Below are 27,392 nucleotides of genomic sequence, written 5' to 3'. Positions count from 1 at the left end.
GAACTATGTTTCGCCCACAAATATACGCTCAATTCACTTTACAGTCTATTCTATGAAGTGCTTTGAGAGGTTGAGAAGACGTGAAAAGCGCTATATCAAATGCAAAGATGATTATTATTATTATTATTGAGCACTTTGTGCTGAGTCTGCAGTGGGCTTCCCACTATAACACTTTGGGAGATAAGCTGGGTGTTGTGGGAAGAGTCCTTGACATGGTTGAAAGGCAGAAGTTGACATCTACTGTCAGCCCTGGTCCAGGGTTAAGAGTATTTTGCAGATTGAAATCACACAACAAACACAAGACTTCAAGACTTGGAAAGACTTCATCTACACAAATCCTGGGACTGCAGGAAAGAAATTTTGAAACGTTTCTCTACAAATAGTGGAGGGTTGAATGATTATCGGTTAATATTTTGTGGTGTGGGAGGCAACAGTAAGGAAAAAACTAAAAACAAAGCCCAGAATAAAACAATTTTATAACGGAGTAGTGGAGGATCACGTAAGTGTCCAGATTAGACTTTGTACTAAGCAATTTTTGGTTCCTCTACCCTCTCCACCCCACCTTTTACTATTTGCCAAAAATGTCTAGGTATAAATAGTTTGAGGTGGTTTCCAACACATGGATTCAAAGTAGTACATTCAGTCACTTCAAAATCTATATAACCCAAAATAATAAGCTTTATTGTACGAAACGTTGTTGCATAATGACACTCAAAAAAAATCTACAGAATAAAGCATCCCAGTAAGAAATGTTCTTTCTTCAGTTTTTTTTTAGAATTTTATACAAATCTTTTTTTCTCCCTTCTAACAAAAGATGGCATATTTCAAAATAGTTGTGCTCAGAAATCTTCAATAGAAAAGGAAAATACATCTTTGGACAAAACACATATTTATCAAAATGAGGCTCATTTCCTGGGTGTTATAAACTGGGAGAATCTAACTTTAAGTCCAAATTGTTTTTTTTTTGCTCGTTTTATTATTTTTTTACAAGTACCAATTGTTGACAAGCACCAATGAAATACCCCTGATATAGAAAACATTTGTACAGTATATAAAAAAGAGAAGACTTTACAATCTTCACATTAGCAACTAGTAGGCATTCAATGTGCAGACATTAACCTTTCATACATGAAATGCATCGAGAACATGAAACATACTGTAAAATGCTGCACAAATCATGATGTACTGGAACACAGAGATTCAATACTGATAAAAACTGATTTGGTTGTAGCTTGCTGACCCTGATAAAATAGATATCATTAGCACCAGTCTTCCGTAATGAGAAAAGTACAAGTATGTGCTTCAACGCTGTACTTAAATGCATTACTGAAGAAACACAATTCATTATGGCTTATGCTTTGATACCAGTTATTAATCTGTTGTATTGCACCACTGGAAAAAAAGGTTGTGGTGATTAAAGTGGTTCCTCTGAGAATGCCCTATTGTGTACAGTACAGTCTGACTGAGCATCGCTTATACCAATTAATATGATATGAACAGTTAGATAATATGATCTGTAATCCAGAGAAATGGCTCAATATGTTGCTATTGCTCTACATTACTAGAAGCCATTTACATCTCTCACACGCATTCTCATGTAAAATATGAGCTTACTGACTGACTGAGAAGACTGAGGTGATATTAAATATACAGTAACCATGATTGTGGTTATATTAAAATACCTTTAAACATGGCAGTGTCTAAAAACCCTTCAATGTGTAAAAAGGGTCATGCAGTCTTGGACAGAATGTAAAGTCAAGACATCCATACAGGAGACTTGAAGCTCTTGACTCGTGAAAGCTTTTTGAAAGCAGAGGTGCTTGTGGGGGGGGATGAAGGGTAGGTGTGTGTGAGTGTGTGGGGGGGTGGGGGAAGGAGAATAATATATGAAGGAATAATTTTGAATTAACACCATGTAAGTCTCAGCCAGTTCAGTGAAGCTCAATCTGTAGCTTCATCTTGAGAGCTTCTCCCAACTCGCCAAAGGGGGGTAGTCATTGTCTTTAGAATCTTCCAGTTTCTGCAGTGCTTGTTTCTGTACAGAGGAATACTGGTGATTTCCAGTGTGTAAGTGCCTTCCACAGGCCTCTTCTTGGTCACATGCAGGTAACTTAGACCTTCCTTCTGGTGGATGCGGAAGTAGCTGTCCTCATTTCCATAGGAGATGGTGTAGCGGACATGGTTATGTAGTGGCTCAATGGCTGGGATGAGTTCTAAAATGTGCTCTTTGTTGTTCAATTCTGAAATGTTCAGGCTCATCTTGACTGGAATGTCGATGTCCAGACTAGCCATACTGATCTGTTTTGCCTAGCACCAAAGAAAGAATTGTAGTCCTTTATTCACAAGGTAATAATTATTTTTAAAACAATCTAAGTGTGACTGAAGTTCATATAGATGCACAACAATAATTAGTTGTTTTTAGAAATGCTTTAAGGTTAAATGATTTCCCCTCTCCCACGTAGGAAAATTGCATCTATAAAATACAGAGAGATGTGTCAACGCACTTCAAAAAATTACTGTAAAGTGTATAGACTCTGTATTTGTAGGCAAACACAGCAGCCAATTTGCACACAGCAATGTCCCATAAATAGCAGCAAAGTGAATGATCAAATTGTATTTGTGAGATTGTTGGCTAGGACTCCCAGAGAAACTCCCTTCTCTTTTCAAACAGTACCATGGGATCTTCAATGTCCACCTAAACTAGCAGACACTAAAGGATGAGTTTAACATCCAAAGGAAAGCACTTCTGACAATGCAACCCCCACCCCACCCCCTTTTCTCTTGAACGGCTGTGTGGAGTCCTCTCTGTTCACAAAAGAACCTGATTTATTCAGGCCATTTGTATTCTGCATCATGCAAATCCAAAGGTGATCTCAATCTGAATGTTTCTAAGTGTATGAACATTTTGCAATTGGAGATGAAACACAGCTGTAAATCATGAAAGAGTTAATGCGAGAGGTTGTTACCTGCTCAGTCTCACTCCCATTGACACTTCGTCTTGCCCTGCCGTTGATCTTACATTCGTAGCAAGTTTCATGAGACAACAGATTCTCATCATCAGTGTCTCCTCCGAAAGGCAGATGCTGGCCCTTGTTGAATCCCATGCCAGAGACACAATGGCTATGGTGTGAATTAAAGGGAAATTAGGATTTAAAGCAGGTTACCAAAACACAAATCAAACTTCCAATTACATAGAGCTACATAGAGTGATACGACACAGAAAAAGACTATTCGACCAATGAGTCTGCCCCTGTGTTTAGACTGCCCACGAATCCCCACTCCTTCCTATTCCCCGCTCCTATAACCCTCTATTCCCTTCTCCTCATTGTATTGTCAGGTCAACAGTAAGTCAGTAACGTTTTTGACAATGATTCCTGCTCTGCAGTTGTCTGTTAGTAAAGCCTGTTTAGATTAGATTTCAATTTTTTTGATTAAACATTTTGTAATAAGGTCAGTTAATAATTCGTAACAACCCATTCACATCTGAAATCAGAAAAATGTCAGATAAAGAAGGTAATGTAGGATAGATATTTCAATCTAGATTAGTATTGGATCATAAGACCAATAGATTAAGATCAAGATCAATTAAGAGCACAGAAAAAATCTGCGGAAGATATAATTTAAACTGCGGAACTACAGAAAATTGGCTTCAAAGTTAAGACAAAATGCAACAATTTGCCGAATTCTGCACACTCTGAAATGCTTTGTTAATAAGAGTAAATCTAGACCCAGGTGGAATTTCTACCCAATGGTTGCATGTGGACAGTGGGGGTTAGTCTTTAAGAGGTAGCCTGGAGTTTACATTCCTTGAAACATGGTCTGAAACATAGTCAGCTTTGATGTCCAAACTCAAAAGCTGAACATAAATGCCGATTTGCATTAAAGGAGCATGGTCTTCTGATTAGAAATGCTTGTCTGTTATTAGTCAGCAGGGTGAATCAGCAGGAAGGAAACTGAATGCAGTGAATCAGTTGTAGTGTAAAGTTGGAGCTGGTAAAAAAATTTATGTGAAGTCCTCCGTTAATATAGAAAGCACATGTGGTTGCAAGCTCCCCGTTTCCTCTCATAAAGTATAAATCAATTATTGTTTAATTCTGGCAAGCAAATTCTGGCACCAATTTAAATTATGTGAGGGGGAATAAAGGTTTGTTTGAAGACTGCTTCAGACTGCTTCGTTATCCTACTCGGACATGCTTGGCCTAAAATTCCACCTCACTTCACCCTGTAAGACCATTTTGTCTGAAAAGACAGGACAGTATTGTGCAAGTTTCTTAAATTCAATCTGATAGGAAGTTGTTTTTTCAGTTTTTCAAAAGAAGGGACTTCCAAATTTACAATTTTCTACCTCTCTGGTCAACATTTTATATTTGAAGACAAGATAGTTATATTAGCTTTCAAAGGGGAACTAGATAGATATCTAACAGGAGTAAACTACAGGGGTATGGGGAAAAGGCAAGTAATGGGACTGAAAGTACAGACCTGGTGGGCTGAATGGCCTTCTTTTGTGTTGTACATTTCTACGCTTCTAAGCTTTACAGGCTAAGACTGAGTGGAATTTTGGGCCTCTGACTGCATAAACAATTCCCTTTACCATTTACGTTGCTTTTACACTGTGACTCCTGTGGCACAAACTATGACGCAAAGCAAAAGTGCTAATCGTCTTGGGCCACGTTTCCTGCCCCTGTGCCTCCTTTACCTTTGCTGAGTTTTCCTTAGGATTTCTGAAGGTTTGGGGGAGGAGAGAGCCAGGACAGGTGCACTGTAGACACAATTCCATCGTCAGCAGGGGGATAGTGTCAGAGACATCACTCACATACAAAAAAACGTGAATTTTACTTTCACGACTGTTGCTACTGAAAAAAAGACAGCAGAGATTCAGGAATGCAACCTGAACGTCGGGCAATTTTGCTCCCGGCCTTTTCTTCATTCTGCTAACCTTACTTCAGTAGAGACGATAGGGAAAATTAAGTCTATTGTTTTGCACATTTGCAAACAACACTACACTTTCTATTTGAATCGAGAGCCCTGACGTTTGTGTCTAGAGACTGAGCACCACTCATTGTAGAGGCAGCGTCTTAAAGACTCCAGGGGGAGGTCAGGTAAGTACAGCTTTCAGCAGCTTCTTATACGACTTCAGGATACAAAAGTATTAAATGACCAATGCTGTTCAGTAAATCCAGACATTAATTTGTAACGTGAATAGAACAATAACAGAACAGTTGTATAGATTCTATTACGTTAATACCCATATATGTGGAGAAGAGAGTGTGAGAATGAAAAGAGAGAGAGCAAGATGAAGTGTAATCGATGAAATAACACAGTTGCTACACCATTATACAGTTGCACAAACAAGTAAAGAGCACATTTCAACTCAGTTCAGCTCAAAGGAGAGCTTGATTACCTTACCCTCAAGGAGGTTAGATACTGGTTGGTCATTTGACAAGTGCTTCACCGTGATAACAATGAATAGATCAGGAGTCTCTTACCCTTGGCCTACTCTGTAGTATCCAGGTGGACAGCCACAGAGGTAGCCACCCTCTGTGTTTGAACAGCCATATGAGCATGGTTCTTGAAGGAAGAACATTCATTCACATCGTGGCAATTATTGCCATACTGGTCAAAATAATAGCCTGACGGGCAGGCACATTTGTAGCTTCCAAGCGTGTTGTAACAAGTTGCAGATCCACAGGAAGCCTGACTCGAACATTCATTTTCATCTAAATGAAAAGAAAAAGAACATTTAGAAAAGTTGTAAGCTGCAGTACTTCTTTACATATGTGCTCTATCCCAATCAGTTTCAACATCCCAGCTCTGAGGTTGAACAAAAAGAACAATTAACATTCAAGATGACAATGTTTATTTCTCTCTGAAAATGTTCTCCTGTCCTGCAGGGGTCAGGCTGCTTTTACCTTCTAATATGATCTGGTTTGATGGGCACCGAGCATTCTTTGCTACCTTGTTCAAATCCCTATTTGCCACGTATGAACGTTGACAAGCTACTAATTGTTGAAGGGGGCACCACAGCCAAGTTCAATCTAGTATACCCAATGTCCACACACACACGTATTTTCCAGCAGGTTCCCTGGTAGCAGGAACGCAGGCTGATTCCTCCCCCAATTGTAGAAGCCAACTGCGATTAGATAACTCAGCGCAATCTGGATTCAAACCTGCAACTTTCTGGTCTATATGGGCCTACATAGCTCTAGGTCTCCCCCCCCCCCCCCCCCCCCCCCCCCCCCCCCCCCCCCCCCCCCCCCCCCCCCCCCCCCCCCCCCCCCCCCCCCCCCCCCCCCCCCCACCATTTCCCCTGCCGTCTGACCCTGCAGCGCCCTCCGACTGAGCTATAAAGTCTGGGTCATCGAGAGAGTTTGCACCATACAGTTCTAAAATAGTCTCCTTTCCCCTCCTTTAAAACCACCATTTGTAATGGAAACAATTGTCGCTGGTGCTGTCCTTCAGATGAGAGGCTAAGCTGAAGCCCATCTACTTGTTCAGGTGGGTGTTAAAGATTCACCTGTATGTATGTTGCACTGATAATCGAGTCACATTCATTCCCGCAGGAGCCCTGGCTGCTAATGCAAACACACCTGACATTTACGTGCAGCCTTTTTTCGTAATACTCAATGTTTTTCTTGAAGCGGTATATTGTGGATGTTATTTTGTGGAGTTTGGATATTTTATAATTTCAAAATTGTTAGATTTGTTATCAATGAAGTAAAATAAAGCCAGACCGGCTGATCAGGAATTGTTTCTATGAGTTTGTTTGATAGACTTCTAAGATTTCTAAAAACTGTAACATGATGTATTCAATGATTTCCCCCAAAGATATTACTGCTGTAATTCTTGTGGTTAATAGCTAGGATTTAGTCTCCCAGGTCAAAGCATGGCCTCTGAGTAATCAAAAACGTAAGTGAAGTAACCAGATAGTAAGAGCACAGATTCTTTACTTCCCACTTTTTCATACTACAATAACAGCTTTCATGCAGGATAGCATTTCAGAGCATTGTGCAGTGGTGGGGTTGGACACCTCACAAGGAAGAAGTTAAGGAGGGAGAGGTGAACATAGGTGCAGTTGAAGAGGTTGGTCTTCTAGTGAGAAAAAAATAATAATTTAGTAACTCAATCCACAACTGTTTGTGGGACACGGCTAAATGCAATTGGCCCACAACATAATGTCAATTGACTTTATAGTATATTCTTTGAAGCGCTTTTTGAGACATCTCAACGATGTTGATAAAGCGCTATATCAAATGCAAGGATTATTATAATTTAAAGATAGATAAAGAAGGGCCGAGGTGGTGGATTAAAAGGGATAAATAGGATTTCTTAGACTATCACAAATCACAGAGGAATACAATTCCATGTGATCTGCAATTCCCAGACACAGGAATACCTTGTATTTTGCTAATTTGAGTCACGTGCAATGAAAACAAGCATTTGAGGTAATTATGTGATTTAATATGCTGAAAACTCAGACGGTCTGCTGGACATCTGGTACCGTTCCAGTAAAACACAAATCACTTACTAGTTAGGTCTCAAACATGCAGATCATACGTGGAAAAAGGCACAGCAAGGTAAGTGACACAAACTAACTCTTCCGGTACCATTAGTCAGAACTTTATTACTTCTGTTTCTAATTTGATTGAGCTTCTCTCCAAGGAAATAGATTTGCTACAATTGCAAGGAAATTGTCACTATCGAGAGATAGTTTATTAGCGATTTCTGCACTCACCTTGTCAGCCATACCATTCCCCTTCCCCTCCGTCACACATAAAACAGTCAGAGGTTAAGTCTGAAAATCAGTTTTTGTGTTAAAAGAAAACTAAAACGTTAGAGAAAACAAAATAGGATTCCTTAAGGAAGGAAAAAGCAAAGACTTTTTTTAAAAAAACTGTAGAAAGAGAAAATAAGAAGGTTAAAAAGGATGTTAGGGGAAGCACATGTAAAACACTTAGTAATAATAATCCTTACATTTGATATAGCAAGCTTTCACATTGGGTGGATGTCTCAAAGTGCTTCACAGGATTTTACTGTAAAGTGTGTGTTTTTGTGGTCGAATTTAAGATTAGTATTACATTAATTAAGTTGTAGCTTAGTACTGGAGAAGCTTTATTACTAGTTGATATATAAGCCTCTATTTATACCATACTATTGCAGGCAGATCGCCACCAACTGTGGCTGTTTATCAGGACACCACCAAGAGGTGATTACAGGATCGGAATGATTTTCACCGCACAGAGGAAATGTTGTGGTGTGACTCAGACTGAGCTCATTCTCTTGTGCTCCAATAGACAGCCCAGGGCTTTCAAACTGACTGGTTTTGACATTACTGAGAAATCAAGCTCCAAACCTCAGTCTTTGAATAGCACTCTCACTCTGGCAGCAAGACACTTCCTTTTCTACCCATGTGGAGTCCCATAGCGTATTGGTTAGCGCACTTGCCTAGTAAGCAACAGGACCCCGATTTGATTCCTGGGCTGGGCATAAGGAAACTTAGGCAAGTTTCCTTACCCCATACGCTTTGTTTACCTATCAGTAAGTAGGAACACGGTTGTAAGTTGATTGGCGGATTGCTTTCCAGGTGTAATAATCTCTCCAAAAAAAGTCACTCAATCCACAGCTGTTTGTGGGACACTGCTGTGCGCAATTGGCTGCTGAGTTTTGCCCACAAAATATACAGTAAATTCACTTTACAGTATATTCTGTCAAGCGCTTTGAGGCATCTCAACATCTCAAACCCAGGATCCCAGAGATTAAAAGTCAACATTTAATCTGCTAAAGCACCCAGTCCCTGCACCAGAGTTAAGATGTTAATAGCTAGATAATAATTGATCTTTAATAGTTTTATTGGTCATACAGAAAAGGTAATGCAGCACGGATCACTCTGGCTACTCACCAACACATTGGTTCCACTGGTAGTGCTGCATGTAGCCCTGAGGGCAGCTGCACCTGTAACCTCCCAACATATTCTGACAGCCATGCTGACATCTGTGACTTCCCTCACATTCATCCATATCTGTGAAGGGCGAGAACAAAATACAGTCAGGCATTCCAAAGCTCCCGCATTTTAAACAGTGACAAGGGAAGACGTGGGAGATGTTAGCAGGTCTCCGGGTAGTCCACAACGTCAAGAACAACAAATTACAGTTGTATAACGCTTTTTACATTGGGGGACGTCCCAAGGTGCTGGTCAGTCAGGATTTAAGGTTTGCAGATTTGTAGTCCAGCAGTTTTCATCCCTCCCTACAGGCTGGGAAAAAAGGTGTAGCTTCTCAGTAAAAAAAAAACCCATCACAATAAACATTGTGTTTCCCATTTTGTAAAACCTGTCTATTCCTCTCCTTTGTAACTTCTATGGATAATGCTTGAAACACCTGGAACAAAGAATTGAGGATCAAACATTGGAAGCTTTTATGTGGCTGACATCGACCATGTTTAAGCTACAGGCAGGCCTGGTTATAATGTGGTGGTTTGGGTCCACAAACGTAGACCCTGGCTTATAATGAGACATGCAAAGATAAGGCTGGTGGGTCAGTGCTTCTGGGGACATGAGGTCACTGTTGAAGTCACTTCCTGCATGCTGTGCCCATGCACAACAGGTGATGTCAGCTGCACTCCCTGTGTAACACACGCACGCAGAAACCTGGTCAGTCAACACTGCACATCCACACTATAAGTGAAACCTGCATTAAACTTGGGTGTGTAATAATGGTGGAGCTCTATACATCTACATCACAACAGGAGTGCTTTGTACTGCAGAACCTTCTCAGATTCAGGTGTTTTTGGGCAGCCACAACATATTGATGTTGAAAGCTGAACAGTCCTTCTCTGCACACATTGCTGAATCTGTCAACATATTCAAATTTGTATTTTGTGCCCTTTGACAAGAGTTGTGGAGCTGAACATTACATTAGCTCCTAAACTCTCGCAACAGAAGAAGAACTGTGATGTGGGATATAGGATGATGTCAATCTGCGTCTGGAAGAGACATGAGATTCCATGACATGGGATATCTACTGTTTAAGGGATATTTACTGTCAAAAGATGAAATGAGGGAGAATTGAAATGATCTGCAAACTTGCAATGGTTCTTGCTAAAAACTAAAGATTTGCCTTAATAAATTAGCTAAAATTATTCTCTATGTGCTATGAACATACCCCAGATGTGCTGCAAGCGGGAATCCCTATTTATTCTTCGAGTGAGGAAAACTTTCAGAAGTCTCTATCACCCTGTGATTTATGACTTACGAGGCTTTCCCGAATTGTGATTTAAGCCCACTTATCCAATACTGCCAGTATACATGCTGTCTGAAGCATGTCTAAATACAAGCCCTCATATAGATTTAAAGAAAGCATGCTAATTGCTTACAGGCAGCTCCAGATTTACACAACTTTCCAAATGTTATTCTAAACCTTGTAGAAAGGGCAAGCAATCCTTTTTATTAGTTTACGACACTCCAAAAAGTGCACGACCCGATTCCAAACATATATTTATGTCTTTTGGCAAGCAGATGTTAAAGCACTGGTAGATTATCATTGTAATGCTACAAATGTTTTATTAGTGAAAAAGACTTCGCTATCTGTTAGATTTGTGTTATTCGATGTCTAATTTTGATATATAGCTGGCTCCTACAAAATCAATGTGGAAAGGTGGAATCAACTGCCTGCTATATTCAAACTATAAACTACATCCTATCCTGATTTTTTTAAAAATTAATCTTACAAATTTATTGAACTGATTCAAGCTCCCTCTAACATTGCCAGGAATGATAGCAACTCTCATAACAATGAAGAAAAAGCCTTTTTTATAACCCTATTGATAGAAATTTACAGTACAGAAGGAGGCCATTCAGCCCATCAGGTCTATCTACACCTGCTCTTAGAGCAAACTGAGATTTAATCCCATTGCCTTGCCCTATCCCACTTCAGGCCTTCACTTAAGCGAAGTCCGAGTTGCAGGCAAACTATATAAATTGTATAAAATCTAATTCAATCAATAAACTGCACTGCGCATGCGTAATTTTTCAATGCAGCTGGTAAGGGCACATGCAGTTACACGTCAAGACTACATTTTCCGCGCTTGAACTGTCTCTGCCTGCGCACTTACCGGCAAGCATTGGAATTGCACTGAATCGCGGAAAATAAAGTTCTTCTGAGCCTGCGTCGATGGGTCAAGATGCTTCCGGCGATTCAGTACAGCCGGTAAGTGCCGGAGTAATAGACGGTAGGGGAGCGGCGTTACAAGTTAGGAGGCGATTAATATGAGTAGCGGAAAGAAATTTAAATGCCCTTGATAGGAACCTGAATGGGACTTGGGTGAATTTACGACCTAATTATACAATTTATATAGATAAGACTTGTGAGACTTTTACTATGCTAGCTGTAAAATTGCTGCTCACTTTGTGAAATGTATTCTTTACTGACTGCCAGTCCAATGATGGATTCAAATCTCTCTTTAAAGGATTACATTGTAGATTCAAAACGCAGGAACAATATTTGAAAGAAATCAAGAGTGAATTGGCCTTCAGGAATACAGTAACAGGGAACAGTGCAGTAGATAGTTCTGAGGCAGCTTCAAACCATCACTAAACATGTTTCCCAAGATGGGGAATGACATCTATTGGTGCAGTTTTTATATCGGAATGACAGAAGATCTTAAGAGAATTACTAGATACTCATCTGGTACAACATCTTACAAACATTTGCTGTGATTAAAAGTTATGTTGAAGCATTGCTGTACACAGGAGGTACCAATATATGGGATTGTGCATCACAGTCATGGGTAAGATGACTTTTAAGTGCCAGGTTGTATAGGATTTCAAAGCAATTCTTATTATAAAGGAATACTACAGTGGGTAACATGGCTTAGGTTAAAAAGCACCAAGAATTGGTACCAAGCCTTTATAGGTCAAAAACAGGATTGTTATACATAAAGCAAATCTCCCTCTGCTCTGCTTCAACAGGTTGCCTCAGCCCAACCTCAGAAGATCACCGATTTTGCTCCACGATGACAAATTTCATTCCCTTACCCTATTATCCTGTGATTCCCCAAATGAGATCGTCAATTAGTGCTGAATTAAGGGTACATTGTGTTGTGAGTCCACATTCAGTCGTTTCAAGTTGTAGCACAATCACAGCCAATAGAGAGACAAGACTCTCATCCTCTCAGTCTGGGCTGGATTCAGTTTAGTGTTATTGTTCTTAAGCAGGGAATAGACTATTTAATCCAGTTGTTCTGTTTTACTGCCAAGTTTCTGGGTTTGCTGGGGTGATTGATTTGATGGGATATTCTACTGAGTCTGTGCCATTGTATCAGTCGCTAGCTTGACCTGGTCAAGTGGTAGTGGTTGGGTGGGAATCATAGATGTTACAGCAACGAAACAGGCCATTCAGACCATCAAGTCCACATTGATATTTTTCTCTATATCACCCAATCTGACCCCACTATCTTGCTCACTTGTAATACCCTTCAATACTCGTCCTTCCTAAGTGTTTGCCTAATTCCCTTATAAAATAATTTATGAGTCTGCCTCAACTACAGTTCCATAATCCAACCCACCCTCTATGTAAAGAAATCAATAAATTTCAGACACCGTCTGTCTCACCTCCTCTTTTAATTCCTTTTGTCTTTATCTAAAATATGTGCAGTACAGGTTCTCTACTATTGGTTGATGATAATAGGTATGATCTTGACTAAGACCCAGTGACATCCTGCAGCATATCATGCTTGATAACCTCCTTTGGGCATGACTGTTCTCAAACACATCTGGAGGTACAGCTCTCAGTGAGGAAGAATGTTGTGCTTCTCAAATCCGTGATCAAATTCTCATCCGTGCAGCCGTATATTGGCACCTGACTTTCCTTATTAATGTGCAAACTGGTACAGTGAAATTCAGTACATTGAATATCAGATAGTTGAATAGTTTAATTTATTGAATAAAGTTTAGAAATCCCAAACCATTTGCAAGCCTAATCTAAGAATATAGATTGGTTAATTGAATACCGGATATATGAATAATTTAATTTATTGAATAATTTTCCTCGTGACCATTTGTATAAAAACAATTAATCTGAGTGTGGATAAACTCATTGTCCCAAATCACTATCTTCCACAGTGCTGCGGGAATGTCGTCCGTGACCTCTCCTCCTTCGCACTCCCCTCCCCTCATTTCCAGAGAGGTCGGATGGTTACGTGTGAAAGAAGACACATCTGATTGGTGGGATGAGTGGTTGGAGGCCACACAACCCGAGCTCTGGGAGGTGAGTCTCCTCTTATGTTTAGTCTGGTTATATGAATAGTTTGGTTTATTGGAACAGTTTTGTTGTCATATTAAGTTTTCAATTGAACAGAATTTCACTGTAAAAGTGGGTAGAAAAGAAAGGCCACAGATTAATACCTTCACAGTTAAGGCCAGTGCCATCCAGCGAGAATCCTCTTTGACATTCACAGCTGAAACTTCCTGGTGTGTTCTGGCACATTCCCCTTGTTCCACACAGTGAAGCCTGGGACGCACACTCGTTGTTATCTGAGAAGGAAAAGTAGATAAGGAGGTTAGCTTCTGGCCTGACACGACCACGATTACTCAGTGAAGGAAGCTGAGAATAATATCCATGTTAAATATTTGTCCAGGCACCAACCATTAACTCACCCACTGTTAAGATTCAACCTAAAACAAAATATTTGCTCCCTTTTAAACAGATTGTCTTTGTTTTTTTCCTGCAACATATTTCACAGGATTCCATGGTTACAAAGTGCCATGTACAAGACATAAAAAGCCCCAAAATCCACCCACCTGGTCTTATCCTGAGAATGCTTAGCCTTAAAATTTAAAATTTATGCAGAATTGTAGGAAGTTGGTTTTCCGCAGTTCTTAAAGTGTTAATAATAATCGTTGCATTTGATATAGCACCTTATCATATCATTCAGATGTTTCAGAATATACTATAAAGTCAATTGACTGTATATTTTTGTCAGCGAAATGTAGCAACCAATTGCGCACATCAGCAACCCACAAACAATTGTGGATTGAGTGACCACGATTGAAGAGTAGCAGAAAGTTGAGTCATTAGGAAATGGTCAGGTGAAGCCAAACTTTGGCGTTTAAAAGTGTATGGATTTTATGAAGCTTGCCAATGAAAGCATTGTCTGGTAAGCTTTCCTGCTGCTTGTCCAGCTAGGACCACCCGAGGGCTTTGGCTTGCAGGGTTAACAGGAGCTGAGTGGGAAGAATCCTTGCACCCAAGTAATTGGTCTGTCCTTCCAAACCCTGCTGATAAACTAGGCTGGCAGGGCAGTAGATGCTGAAGGCAGCCCAGCCAGCCTAGTTTACCAGCAATTCTGGAGCCAGTTCAGCTTCAAGGAGACCCCGCTTATCTCTCCCCCCACCCCACCTCTCAAGGAAGATAGTTAGAGAGGTAGGAAGTTCTACAGTCTACTGGTCTTGTCAAAAGAGTCCTTAGAAAATGTTGCGCATGAACTTTGATTTCAGAACACTTTGGATATAAAGAGTGTGTGGAATGAGATATTTCAAGGTTGGGAGCAACACGTTTGAGGAGCAGTGAACTTATTGATAGAAATGTACTAGCAGTAAAGGTTGTGAGTGAAGAGAGGATGAGGGCTGGGTGTGAGGAATAACAAAGCTTCTTCAATATCCAATCCAGGGTGCAAGAAAGGTGCTGGTAAGCATGCTCAGATATGGGAGCTGTATATGTCTTGGGTAAACTTGGGTTTTAATAGGAGTTAGTTAATGAGGGGAAAATAAATGTTTGGCACCAAAGAGGATTATTTTTGTTATTATATGAAAGAGTGGATAAGCTTGGATGAAGAGGGGGAAGGCCATTGACGCAGGAATCATTTATTCAGGCTCTAATGCACACATCAGTGGCTATTCTTACCAATACATGCGGTGTGATGCTGTGTGAAGCCAGGTGGACACTTGCATGTAAATCCTCCAATAGTGTTCACGCACAGGAACTGACAGTTGTGTTGCTTTGTGGAACATTCATCAAGGTCTGGAGAAAACAGAAAGCAAATTCAATACAACAACAGCAGTGAGTTTGGGATTTTAGATATAAACCTAGAAATGAGAAACTAAGCAGTGCAAATACTCTGTTTTCTATGAAGAAAATGATAGTCCAAATGGGAACCAGGTGACCTGCTTATTCATCCATACATTAGGAATGACTGGCTGTATGATTCACTACAATAGATGTGTGAGGTCTGCGAGAAAGCAGTATGTAAGAGCATCTGACTGTGTAACACCCCCGTCTAAATCACTCAGACTATGAAGCTGTGTCACAATTCTGCATCTCTGTAATATGATAAGTATTCAACGAGCAGCTTTCATAGAATCATAGAATTATACAGCACATAAGGAGGCCATCATGTCTGTACCATCTCTTTGAAAAGAGCTATCCAAATCAATCCCTTTCCCCGCGCTCTCCCCATAGCCCTGCAAACTTGTTCTCCCTAAATAATTATCTACTTCTCTCTTAAAAGTTGTTATTGAATCAGCTTCCACCACCCTTTCAGGCAATGCATTCCAGATCCGAACAACTTGCTGTGCGAAAATATTTCTCTTCACCTCCCGTTTCTTTTAACAACTATTTTAAATTTGTGTCCTCGGGTTACAGAATCACCCCCCAGTGGAAATAATTTCTCCTTGTTCACCCTAACGAATCCCCTCATAATTTTGAAAACTTCTATTAAGTCTCCTCTTAACCTTCTCTGCTCCAAGGAGAATAATCCTAGCGTCTCCAGCCTCTCCTGATAACTGAAGTCCCTCATTCCTGGTACCATCCTTCCCACCCTCTCTAATGCCTTGACATCTTTCCTAAAGTGTGGGACCCAGAACTGAACACAGTCTCTAGCTGAGGCCTAACCAGTGTTTTATAAAGGTTCATCATAACTTCCAGACTTTTGTATTCTATGCCCCTATTTATAAAGCCTAGTATCCCGTATGCTTTTTTAACAGCTTTATCTCCCTGTCCTGCCACCTTCAAAGATTTACTTGTATGAACCCCCGGGTCTCTCTGTTCCTTCACCCCTTTAAGATTCTACCATCGGCTTATATTGCCTCTCCTCATTCTTCCTCCCGAAATGCATCACTTTGTGTCAGTCCATTTTACCAGTCTGTCTATGTCCATTTGCAATCTGCTATTATCTTCCTCACTGTTTACTTCTTTTCCTAGCTTAGTATCATCTGCAAACTTGGAAACTGTACTCCCTATACCCAAGTCCAGGTTTATATAGATCAAAAACAACAGTGGTTCCAATACTGACCCCTGGGGGACACCACTGCACACTTCCCTCCAGTCAGAAAAACAACCATTCACCACCACTCTCTGCTTTCTGTCTCCCAGCCAGTTCTGTCTCTATGCTGCCACTGTCTCTTTAATACCCTGGGCTTCTATTTTGCTTATAAGTCTCTTATGTGGCACTTTATCAAGTGCCTTTTGAAAATCCATATAAACTGCATCAACTGCACTACCTTCATCCACCCTCTCCGTTACCTCATCAAAAAACTCTTATCAGGTTTGTTAGACATGATTTGCCTTTAACAAATCCGTGCTTCCTGTCCTTTATTAACCCATATTTTTCTAAGTGAAGATTTATTTTGTCCCAGATTATAGTCTCTAGAAGTTTCCCCACTACAGACGTTAGGCCGTCTGGCCTGTAGTTCCTGATCATGATCTTCATATCATTGAATGTGTTTCTTTTTCTTTATCAAACTGAGTGATCGAGAATCTATTTCATTCTCTATGTTGAAAGATATTTTCAGAGAGAGGAAAAGGGTGGAGGGAAGGGGGAAGGAGAGAAGGAAGGAGGGAGGGAGGGAAAGAGAGGAAGTAGGGAGGTGAAGTCCTCACCGGCCCTAAGAAGGAATGGTTGGCAAAGCAAGGTCTGCAATAACCTAAGGCAACTGCTGATTGTTGACCAGACTTCCATCAATGAGACTCGGATGTGCAGATAAGCCATGAAGCCTAGAAGTCAAAGATCAAACCAGCAGGTGGGCAAGATATTGAAGCTGCGTGCTTACTATTAGTAGTTAAGCTTCCCTTCGCTCACCTCTACATGTCTTTCCATCCTCTTGCAAGATGTAGCCTCTTGGACAGGAGCAGTGGTAACTTCCCTCTGTGTTCTTGCAGATAAAATTGCAAGGTTTTGGAGACTGGGCACATTCATCGAGGTCTGGTAATGTGACAATAAGCAAAGTAGCAGAAGTTAAAATACTTTCATAATTCTGGCATCACAACAAATGCTGCACAATGTTTTGCTTTGAAAAAGTGGTCAGTTCCTGCACTTGTTTTTAACCTGTGAGTTCAAACCTCCTGTACAAACCATTTTAAATGTCCAAACTTTTTTCCAAAATCATAAATGACAAAACTATGGGGTGAAGATGTGGGATGTGGTACAATAGCTGTCGCTGGTAATAATTTTCACATGGCTGAAAATGCAACGTAAGGTTGTTTTTAATTGCTGAATACCTGCCATCCCCTTCCCTCGCCACTCGGATTTCAGCATATAAGTTTCACTGGATGTCCGGCTGAGATCTCCATGGATCTAACACCTTACACTGCACAGAATCTCAATCAGATTTTACCTGGTATTTTGTGTAGCAAGACTGGAAGGCAGCAATCGCAGATAGAGATAACTAGACAGTTGCGAGTCAAGGCCCATATCTTAAGAGTTAAACTGAGTGCACCACAGTACTATAACTTACCCACACATGTTGTACTGGTGAAATCCGTAATGTAACCGATGTCGCAGAGGCAGCGGTAAGAACCCAGCGTGTTGATACACTGGCCATTTTTACACAGATTAGGCATCACCCGACACTCATCAATATCTGCAGGGAGACAACCATTTAGTAACTACATATATATATAATATAATATACATGGTCAATCATTTCAATCAATTGGTTAATCTTTTATGAATTAGAAAAGATGCAGATAAAGTGGAGCCTCATTGTAATGTAGTAGTTGGGAATCCATAAAATTCCAACAGGTGCTCTATCAGGGTATGACAATTGATCGATCAGCACTTCCACAATAAATGCACGTGCTCAGAAAGATAGCCGGCTTCAATGGTGCTGCGGAATGCCAGCTGGTGGAAGAGAAAGTGGCCGAAATCCATGGGAATAGGTTGCCCTCTGATGTCAGCTTGATGACCTGGAACTCGGTCAGTTTGGGTTCCTATGTGCTGGCTGGTGTTTTGATACGCTAAGGTAGCTGAGACACGCAATTTACATTTGGGGATCAATAAATATCAGAATCCAAAGCTTAATCTCTCATCTGCAAGATAAGCGAACCCACATTGCAACAAAGTGTGTACTTAGTAGAGACGGACTGCAACGACTTGTTTTGTAAGGAATATTTGAATCCAATTCTCTGGGTATTTTTCTAATGCTAATAATGACTTTCAGAAAGCAGATTGTTACACTGTAGGATACTGTTTTAAGAAATAAATGGCAATTAAGAAAGAGCTAATCAGAAGAAGACAGGATGTATAAAAATACACTGGAAGGGGACCAAATGTGTGGGTTGATGGTTGGAGTGTTGCAGTATCGTGAGCTGAGAATAAAGATTTCTTAATACATCAGTGTCTGGATTGAGAATCATTTCATGCACTTCTACTGCAGGGCAACAAATACAAATAATCCATCCTAAAATACTAACTCTCTGTCAGAACACGAGCACTTTGCTGATCAAACAAACAATCTTACCTTGTCCATCTGTTGTGTAGCCGGGGCCGTGGGGACAAAGCTTCTTGTACTGGGTAGTGCCAGGCAGTGGGCAGATGTCACACTGGTTCCCCCAGCCACGGCCACCGTTACAACAGCACTCAGACTTAGTAACCAGGTTACGGCTGCTGGAAGACATCTGACACATAGTCTGAAGGACCTCTGCGAAGCAGAAGGCCTGGCGATTATCTGCACGTAGAAAAACAGAATTAAAAGTCAGAATGGCAGGATTTACTGAGACTTTAACACAGACCTTGACTATTGAAAAAAACGTTAATGACTTTTCATCTGCACATCACATCTGCCCAAGAGGATGGGTTATTAGACACCTTTCTACCAGAATTAGCTTACATTGGTCACCTAGTGTAGCCTGTGTTTGTTGACTAGAGAATCGTCTTTCTGTAACTTCTGCTTAGAGACACTATAAGCAATCTTTGCAGTCTAGGATTATTTAACTTTGCAACACCTTAATTTGGGGAATTCAGACCTTGGGTTTTTGAAACAACTCCTAAAATATGAACTTCAGTAAACTCTTGAATACTCATCACTCCAAGGGAAAAGGGCTCAGTCTCAAGTTATTCAGAGTGGCGAGTTAGACATATGTATAAATAAATAAATAAATAAATGTGGCCGGGATATTGATAGCAGTATGACTTAAATGGTAGTGATAGGTTAAGACAGGGTTGAGTTGTCAGGAGTTTTTTTTTGGTCAGCCTGATGTGTCAGACACATGCAGAAACCCATCTCTATGCTTAGGAGTATTCAAACAAAACTGAGAATTCCATGCATCCCACCTTCACATGGAAATCCAAGAGATAGATTGTAGGAATAGAATATGCACTCTCTCCCTGGAAGGATGCATCCTGCTTACCTAATTCCAGAAAGTATTAGGCACAGGTTGGCAAGAGCCAAGGCAAGGGGACCACAGCGTGTGGGATGGGGTGTCAGGAGTTTTCTGTAGTTAAGGGACACAGTGAAGTAAATGTCCTGATGGTAAACCTACACTGTCCTTTCAAACTAACAGATCTAAAGGAGGAAAAAAAACACTCCCTTGAAGCAGTACAGCTTTGATCTTATACTATCTCCTGAAGCATCTGAAAACCATTCAGCCGGCCATGTAGCAAACATAATCGCATTTCCTCAGAATGGAGTTAACCAAAACCTAAAATAACCCGGGGGTCGAGTGATGTTGTCAGAATACAGATTAGGACATTTGTTTTTACTGCAACACAAATGTGGAATTATTTATTTCCTCTCTCGCATCTTGATCTGTTCCCGCTCCACCTCTTTTGGGATTCTGTTCATGATCCTAGCGAGACTTCTGCTCAAACCATCAGACCTGTGTAAGAATGTCCCTGGGTGACACCTTCAACAATCTCCAATTTATCCTCTCTCCCTCTGTGTGAGGGAAATTCTGTACCTCTCTGCAGCATTGCCCCAGGTTACACAGCTGAAATCCAGACTTTGGCTTGTGCTGCTGGGTGGGGGAAGGGATGAGAAAGAGGAGGAGGGACATGAATTCAAACCCTCTTCCTATTGCTCTGTAGCACAGCAGATTCTGGGTTCTTAACGGAAAAGGAACATTTCTCTACAGGAATCCTTTGTGTTGAAACAATAATTCTCTTTAGCTTATAAAGAAAAAACCCATCACAGACTCAACAAAGAAATTTTACAGATGACTAACAGCCTTGCCGGGGAGGTAAACAAAGTCAGCCAGGTGACTAACATGCGGAAACCCATCACTATGTTTAAGAGTATCTAAATGAAGCTGAGATTTCCATACATCCCACCTACACATGGAAATCCCTGAGATAGAATGTTGGAATAGTATGCTCACTCTCTCCCTTGAGGAAAGTATCCTGCTTACCTAATTCTGGAAAGTATTAGGAGCAGGTTGGCAAGAGCCAAGGCTTTGGGATCCCAGAGTGTGTGTTGGGGTACTGCTGGAGTCGAACCAGCTATAGCTCGCCATTGATATTGCTCCAAGATAACATGCTTGGTAATTGAATATAGGAATTGAGTCAACCCTCTGTGGTGGTCTTGGTTTAAGACCTGAGTCATCAGTAGGATTTGAGTCCTGGATTGGACTCCTGTTAGCTTAGTGATTAGAGCACTCGCCTCACAAGGGAGAAGACTGGGTTCAATTCTCGGCAAGGTGAAACACTGGGCAAGTTTCCTTACTCCATATGCCTTTGTGTACCTAGCAGTAAGTAGGAGCCTGATTGTTTGCCGATTAGCGAATTGCTTTTTCGGAAGTTAAGAATCCTCTCACTCATCTGCTTCTCTCAATAATAATAATAATCCTTGCATTTGATATAGCGCTTTTCACGTCTTCTAGACGTCTCAAAGCGCTTCACAGAATATACTGTAAAGTGAATTGAATTGATCTAAGGCTCTTACACAAGTTAAAGTAAATAAAGCTACAGTGGGATGCATGTATCTCTTTCCCATGAGTGATTCCTCTACAGGACTTACCTTTCCAGAAATAGATGTGTAGGGCACAGCTGAGTTAAAAGTGCCTGAATTTGGGTTAGAGAGTACTAGAGCTCCAGTGTAAGTGACAGGAGTGGACAAATTCTTTACTCCTAAACAGATCTGGGCTGTCTGTCTCAGTACATTTATCTCGAGCTGAACACAGCTTCCCGAATGCGCTGAGCTTACCGATACATTCCGTCCCCGTGGGAGTCGCTCGGAATCCGTCGTTGCAGTCACATTTGTAGCTGCCGACAATGTTGAGGCAACGACCGTTTTCACAGATGCCGGGTTTGCTGCGGCATTCGTTCTCATCTAGGATTGAGCGAGAGAACGAGGATTCGGTGATGATCATAGAAAGGGGAAAACAAAATATGCATCCACCAAACTCAATCCCAAAATCATATCCATGTTTAAAGAGAGAGAGAGAGAATGTATTCTTCCTGTTTCCAATCACTCTCTCCCAGGTCTGACTAGAGTTATGTCCGTGCTTTCCATCATCTTCCCCCCTTCCCCACTTCCACTCCCCTTGACTCCCACCCCCATCTCAGATGCAAACCTTGGACTGTCTAGGACTGTCTCAGGACATCCTCCCAATGTGAAAGTGTGCATAAATGTAAATGTGTTGGTGTAGGTGTGCAACTAAGTAGCACATGCAGATCTTCACTAAGTATCGTTATGGGCTTTCAGGTTTTTAAAGTGCTGGTTGCATCACATTTAAAAGATTCCTCAATTAAATCACATGCTGTGCTGTGGTATGTCAATGTGGAAATCACATGCTGTGTTTAAGCTTCCTGAGACACTATATAAAAGCAAGTTGTTGTTGTTATTGTGTTGTGATGTCAGTGGTAGGAACCACATGCTGTGTTTTGATATGTTAAAGGTGGGAATCACATGCTGTGTTTAAGCTTTCTGAGATGCTACCCCTGTGAAGGGTGCTATATAAATGCAAGCTGCTCTTGTTATTGGGTTGTAATATGTCAAAGGTGGGAATCACATGCTGTGCTGTGTCAATGTTGAGAATTAATATACTGTGGAAGCTGGGATATTTCAGATCATATGGCCTAACCATGCTTTAAATTAAATTGAGCACTCTGAGAGTTCGGGAACAGAGAGAGATACACACATTTGGGAACAGAGAGCAAGATCAGGGAGATTTAGAGTCATCAGGACGATAACAATCAATAATCATTGCTGGTACCATAAATTCTCTTGGAAGTAAGTTTCGATCTTTGCGAGGCTTTGATGTAAATTAAGCCCTCGTATGGCATGGCTCAACCTTTATTGTATATTTTGCTTTTTTGTAATCAGTTATAAAGAACTTACCCATGCATCCTTCTCCATCGGGCCTGCGCACCATGCCAGGTGGGCAGATACACATAAAAGTCCCAATCAGGTTCTTGCACATCATGCCTCTGGATTCACAGTCATGGAGACCTTGCGAACACTCATCGAGGTCTGTGATTAAACAATATGTAAGGTAGGGTTATAAAACTCCAGATAGCAACCTGCACCAGCTAATGTGGGTGTAGTTTAGAGCAGAATGTATATATTTAATTTCAATGTGCTCACCGGGATACACACAAAATGTTTTATTGCAAACAGATGGAGATGTCGCACCTTTGTCATTTTTTAAAAAGAGATAAAGTTACATTGTTTTTGGACTCTATGCTTCTAAAGGCAGACACTGAAAAAGATTTATAATAATAATCCTTGTATTTGATGTAGTGTAATTCATGCTGAAATGTCGCAAAGCGGTTTACGGGGAAGTACATATCATGAGTACTTGCCATTTATAGGATGCAGGGGCCAATCTGATTGCGGGCATGTTGGTATTAATAAGACTTGTGGTTGGAAAAAAAAATCCCTGTTCAAAAGGAAATGCTTAAGCATACATACAACTTGGAAGCATGTGCACTGCATTATAGATGTCGATCTGGAACGTGAGAGCTAATAGATGTAGGATGCTCTGCTCTGGCAGAGAGTAGGCCAATGTTTTATGCATGAAATCCCTGCCACCCAACATGTTGTCTCTTGCGGCCATATTCTGTGTGAGGCTTGTGTGTTACCATTGAAAAATCCTTTGCTCTCTGCTTACCTCTGCACATCTTCTTGTCCTCTCTCAGAGCATAACCGGTGGGACACATGCACTCATAAGAACCGTAGGTGTTAATGCAGCGGAATGCACACAGCAGGGGGTTCTGGGAGCACTCGTTGATGTCTGAAGCGTAAAGAAAGACGACATCAGAAAGTAGGACAGCAAAAGCGTTACTGTTTATGATTTTTTTAATATCGCTCAGATTGTTGTATGCTGATCGTAATCAACAACAACTTGCATTTATATAGCGCCCTTCACATGGGGTAGCGTCTCAAGAGTGCTAAAAATCACAAACTGCTCATTGACAGTCTGGTTGTAGCAAACAATCAATAATTAAAACACCATCTAAACTCACATTCCTCTTGACAGTGAGTGTTGGCAGGTTAGCCAACTGCAGGACTCAAGTTAGCAGATGTCTGTTAGCCTGTACACACAACACACACACAATTTCCAGTAGAAGTCCATAGGCTGCACAGTGTTGAGGAATTGTAGTTGGTTTCCTCTTCCTAGCCCAGGATACTAAGGCACACGCACATCAGAGATTGAACCTAGACTTTTCCTGGTCTTAATGGCTCACCCACTTGCTGGATAAAATCACGAAGCCACTGGCATAGACAGCAAGTGGACTTCAGTGCACACAAATGTGACCCAAACCAAGAAAAGGTCAGTCCCTGGCTATTATTTAATTCCCTAAACCAGTAATGTTGAGGCCAATTGTAGCCACCAGCTGGTGCCTCGACTGAGATCAGCTAAGTCAACACAATCCAGAATTCCAATCCGTGTTGTCTAGTCTGTAAGGCCAGGTATTTGGTAGTTCTTTTAACCCAATGGACTATCATAGGAGTTCTGAATTTTAATTAAAATTGCATTTAGGTGTTGCATACAGATTTGTAGTTTAGGCTTATTACAATAAACAAATTCATACTGCTGGAAGGCAGTGGACTATATATATAAAATAAGGGAACAGAATATTTAAAGGAGGGGAAAGGCTTAAAAATAATGGCTCTAGATCTGCAAATCCTTTCTCAAAGGAACAAAACTATGTGGAAGTCACTGCTTACCTTCACAAGTCATCATTGGACCTGGTTCAAATCCTTCGTCGCAACTGCACTCAAATCCACCAATCACATTGGTACAAGTCCCATTGCCACAGGGGTTCCCGATGCCACATTCGTCAGTGTCTGGGTTACAGGAAAAGTAACAAACAATGATTTTCTGAGGGAATGCATCTTGCCATGCAACTGTAATGCTTTCAAACAGCCCTGTGACACTATAGCGTTGGGATAATATGAATCAACATTCCAACAAGAACTAGGAAAAATATAAAATGTTACGAGAAACATTGATTTGCAATATGCCGAATTATAGTTAATAGTACAAATATACCGGAATATTACTAATATTCACGTAACAATGAATGACTATACAGTTCAAAGCTCTACTGTTACAGTAATAAGCAGACCTAGGTACACGTGTCCTCTATCTAGTGATCAAGAATGGTTTCCTACCGGTACAGTTGATTCCACTGTAATCCAGGCTGTATCCCATTGGGCACTCACAGCGGAAGGATCCATCCATGTTGATGCAGTGGCCATTTAAACAGATGCCAGGGTTATCCTGACATTCGTTCACATCTAGAGAATGTAAAATAAAGACATCCACTCAAAATAAGAGTCAGAAGCCTGAGAACTTGCACTTCAGTCCACGTGAATATAAAAGGGGAACATTCATGATGTCTGTTGTCCTGTTAACATGACCTGGTTTATGCAGATTTGCTCAACCTAACCTTCCACCATTGTTTTGTGTAATTCTTATCAAACTAGTTAAATATGCTCCAAATACTGCAGTAACAGCAATAATAATAATTATCCTTACATTTGATATAGTGCCTTTCACATCAGGAGGACTTTTCAGGATTTTCACAGCATACACTGTGAAGTGTAGTGACTGTGAATTTTGTAGGCAAATACCTGATAGGATGCAGTCACACCTGATGGGGTGCAGTTACACCTGATGAGGTGCAGTCACACTCGTACAGTGTAGTCGCATCTGATGCAGTATATCTGTGTTTTACAATTTGCAGGTAATTGAGAAAGCAGTTGAGCTTCAACAATGCATCAAAGTTCACATACAAACTGTCCATTACCTTCACGAGACTCTCCGTAGCTAATGATGGTACCGTGGCCATATGGGCACAGATCCTGGAAAGCAACTGTAAGAGAAAAGACACATATTCAATTGAAAATGGTCACAAATGTTTTGCAGTCTGGTGATATATTAATATGTAAACCACAGAATTGTACAAAGCCCTCTGACCATTTCTATTCTTGCCAGTTGGATCTTGCTCATTCAACGAAGCAATTTATCCTAATCTCAATTTCCTGCCTTTTCCTCAAAATCACTATTGCAACTAGGAATTGGAACAGGTTCACAAGAACAGGAATCTTGGATGAGAACATTAACTCCACTGACACACCACTAACTTCAGAATTAAAGCATTATCTTAGCACAAAGAGATGTCCTCCAGTCTACACAGTGACAAGATGAACATGACCTTTAGTTTCACACAGGCCATTCAGCTCAAAATTCAGCCTGTGTTTGGCACTCCACACAAGCCACCCCACCCCCATACTCCCCTCACTTATACATATCTTCTTATTCCTTTCTCCCTCATGTATGAATCAAGTTTACTCTTAAATACATTGATGGCCTGACCCGCATTGCCATTAGATCACAGTAACCACTGTTACTTGAGCCAGTTATCCTGCAGGAAATGGAAACTGCTGGGGCTTCAATTTCTTTGAATCCGTTGGGGTTTTGATGTGAGTCTATCTGATTTGAGCAGCTCAGTTGGTTTCGCTGCAATCTGAGTGAGCATTACCTTCTCCATCAGTCGGGCAGAGCTCGCAGGGGGAGCCCCAGCCCTCTCCAGGCATCTTGCTGCAGCAGCACTTGGCTTTGGTTGTATTGAAAGCTTTTGGCACCGAGCACTTTCCATTCACAAACTTGGTGTAGCAGAAGCTCTGCCGTGTATCTGGGGGACACCGAGGAGAACACTGTCACTGTCAGTACACCCTCATAGGAAGCCACGCTTCCACATACCAAAAATAAACAGAAGGCGATGAATCTTTGCAGTACAACACTTTGCGGTAAAGCCACTAAATCATCTGATTTACCTACTACAATATTAAAAATAATAATAATCCTTGCATTTGATATGGTGCCTTATCAGGTCGTTGAGAAGTCTCAAAGAGCTTCATAGAATATATAGTAAAGTGAATTGACTGTATATTTATATATTATTTATTAATCACAAATAGTTCAATGCTGTTAATTCACTATAATGATACGCTCCCAGTTAGGGTTTGAAATATTGAATATTCAGCACTATGTTCTTACCAAAACACCTGCGTCTGTTCTCCGACAGGATAAAGCCCACTGGGCACACGCATTGGAAGCTGCCAGCAGTATTCTCGCACGAGCCAAAGAGGCAGATATTGGGGTCATCTTCACACTCATTTATATCTGCCAAAATGGGAGAGACGAGAATAACTTGAGTGATTGCACCAGCTTTTCAGACTGCGCTCAGTACTTTGAAAAGATTCACAAAAGAGCAGAAGACAGACCTCAGGACAGAGAAATGACTATGGAGAGAATAAGATTTAAGAAGAGCCCTCATTCCCATGCTGTTTGTTGGATCTAGTCTATCACTGGACAAGAGGGAACAGAAAATCCAGGGCAAACAACTGAGGTTACTCTGTTAGTGACTGTCCACAGATTTGATGCTCAACATAAATTAATAAATCTAGTTGCATATTTGCAATAATTTGTTCAGTATTGGATGGTTAACTTCAAGTTTCTAATTGGTGGAGCTATCTAAGTGTACAAAGCATTGAGCAATCCTTACCAACACAGTTTTCATTTTGCAGCTGGTATCCTGGGGGACAGATGCACCTGTACGCTCCGTCGAGGTTCTGGCAAGTTCCAGGGGAGCACGTTCCAGGAAACAGGACACATTCGTTGATATCTTTGCAGGAAAACAAAACACGAGTATATTACATTTGTAAGGCTTGAAGC

The 27,392-nt window shown here is 40.9% G+C and overlaps 1 protein-coding gene across 1 annotated transcript in view; it reads right to left on the bottom strand.

The window, feature by feature from the left end:
- Positions 1–654: 654 nt before the first annotated feature.
- The window catches only part of LOC103178047 (fibrillin-2), a 186,374-nt gene continuing 159,636 nt past the window's right edge, over positions 655–27,392 (bottom strand). Inside the window, 21 exon segments of the mRNA XM_007892531.2 lie at positions 655–1,988; positions 1,991–2,037; positions 2,040–2,307; positions 2,967–3,120; positions 5,487–5,574; positions 5,577–5,717; positions 8,897–9,016; positions 13,397–13,525; positions 14,895–15,011; positions 17,068–17,190; positions 17,723–17,848; positions 18,728–18,934; positions 21,407–21,532; positions 22,544–22,675; positions 23,316–23,438; positions 24,377–24,496; positions 24,824–24,949; positions 25,462–25,527; positions 26,197–26,349; positions 26,715–26,840; positions 27,223–27,342. Of these exon segments, the coding sequence (XP_007890722.2) occupies positions 1,932–1,988; positions 1,991–2,037; positions 2,040–2,307; positions 2,967–3,120; positions 5,487–5,574; positions 5,577–5,717; positions 8,897–9,016; positions 13,397–13,525; positions 14,895–15,011; positions 17,068–17,190; positions 17,723–17,848; positions 18,728–18,934; positions 21,407–21,532; positions 22,544–22,675; positions 23,316–23,438; positions 24,377–24,496; positions 24,824–24,949; positions 25,462–25,527; positions 26,197–26,349; positions 26,715–26,840; positions 27,223–27,342 (2,669 nt within the window). The 3' untranslated portion in view covers positions 655–1,931.

Source organism: Callorhinchus milii, unplaced genomic scaffold (genome assembly GCF_018977255.1).
Source record: "Callorhinchus milii isolate IMCB2004 unplaced genomic scaffold, IMCB_Cmil_1.0 Scaffold32, whole genome shotgun sequence".
In the NCBI taxonomy this organism is placed as follows: Eukaryota; Metazoa; Chordata; class Chondrichthyes; order Chimaeriformes; family Callorhinchidae; genus Callorhinchus; species Callorhinchus milii.
Note: the sequence above shows the minus strand (reverse complement) of the source record. Positions and strands in the feature narration are given on the sequence as shown.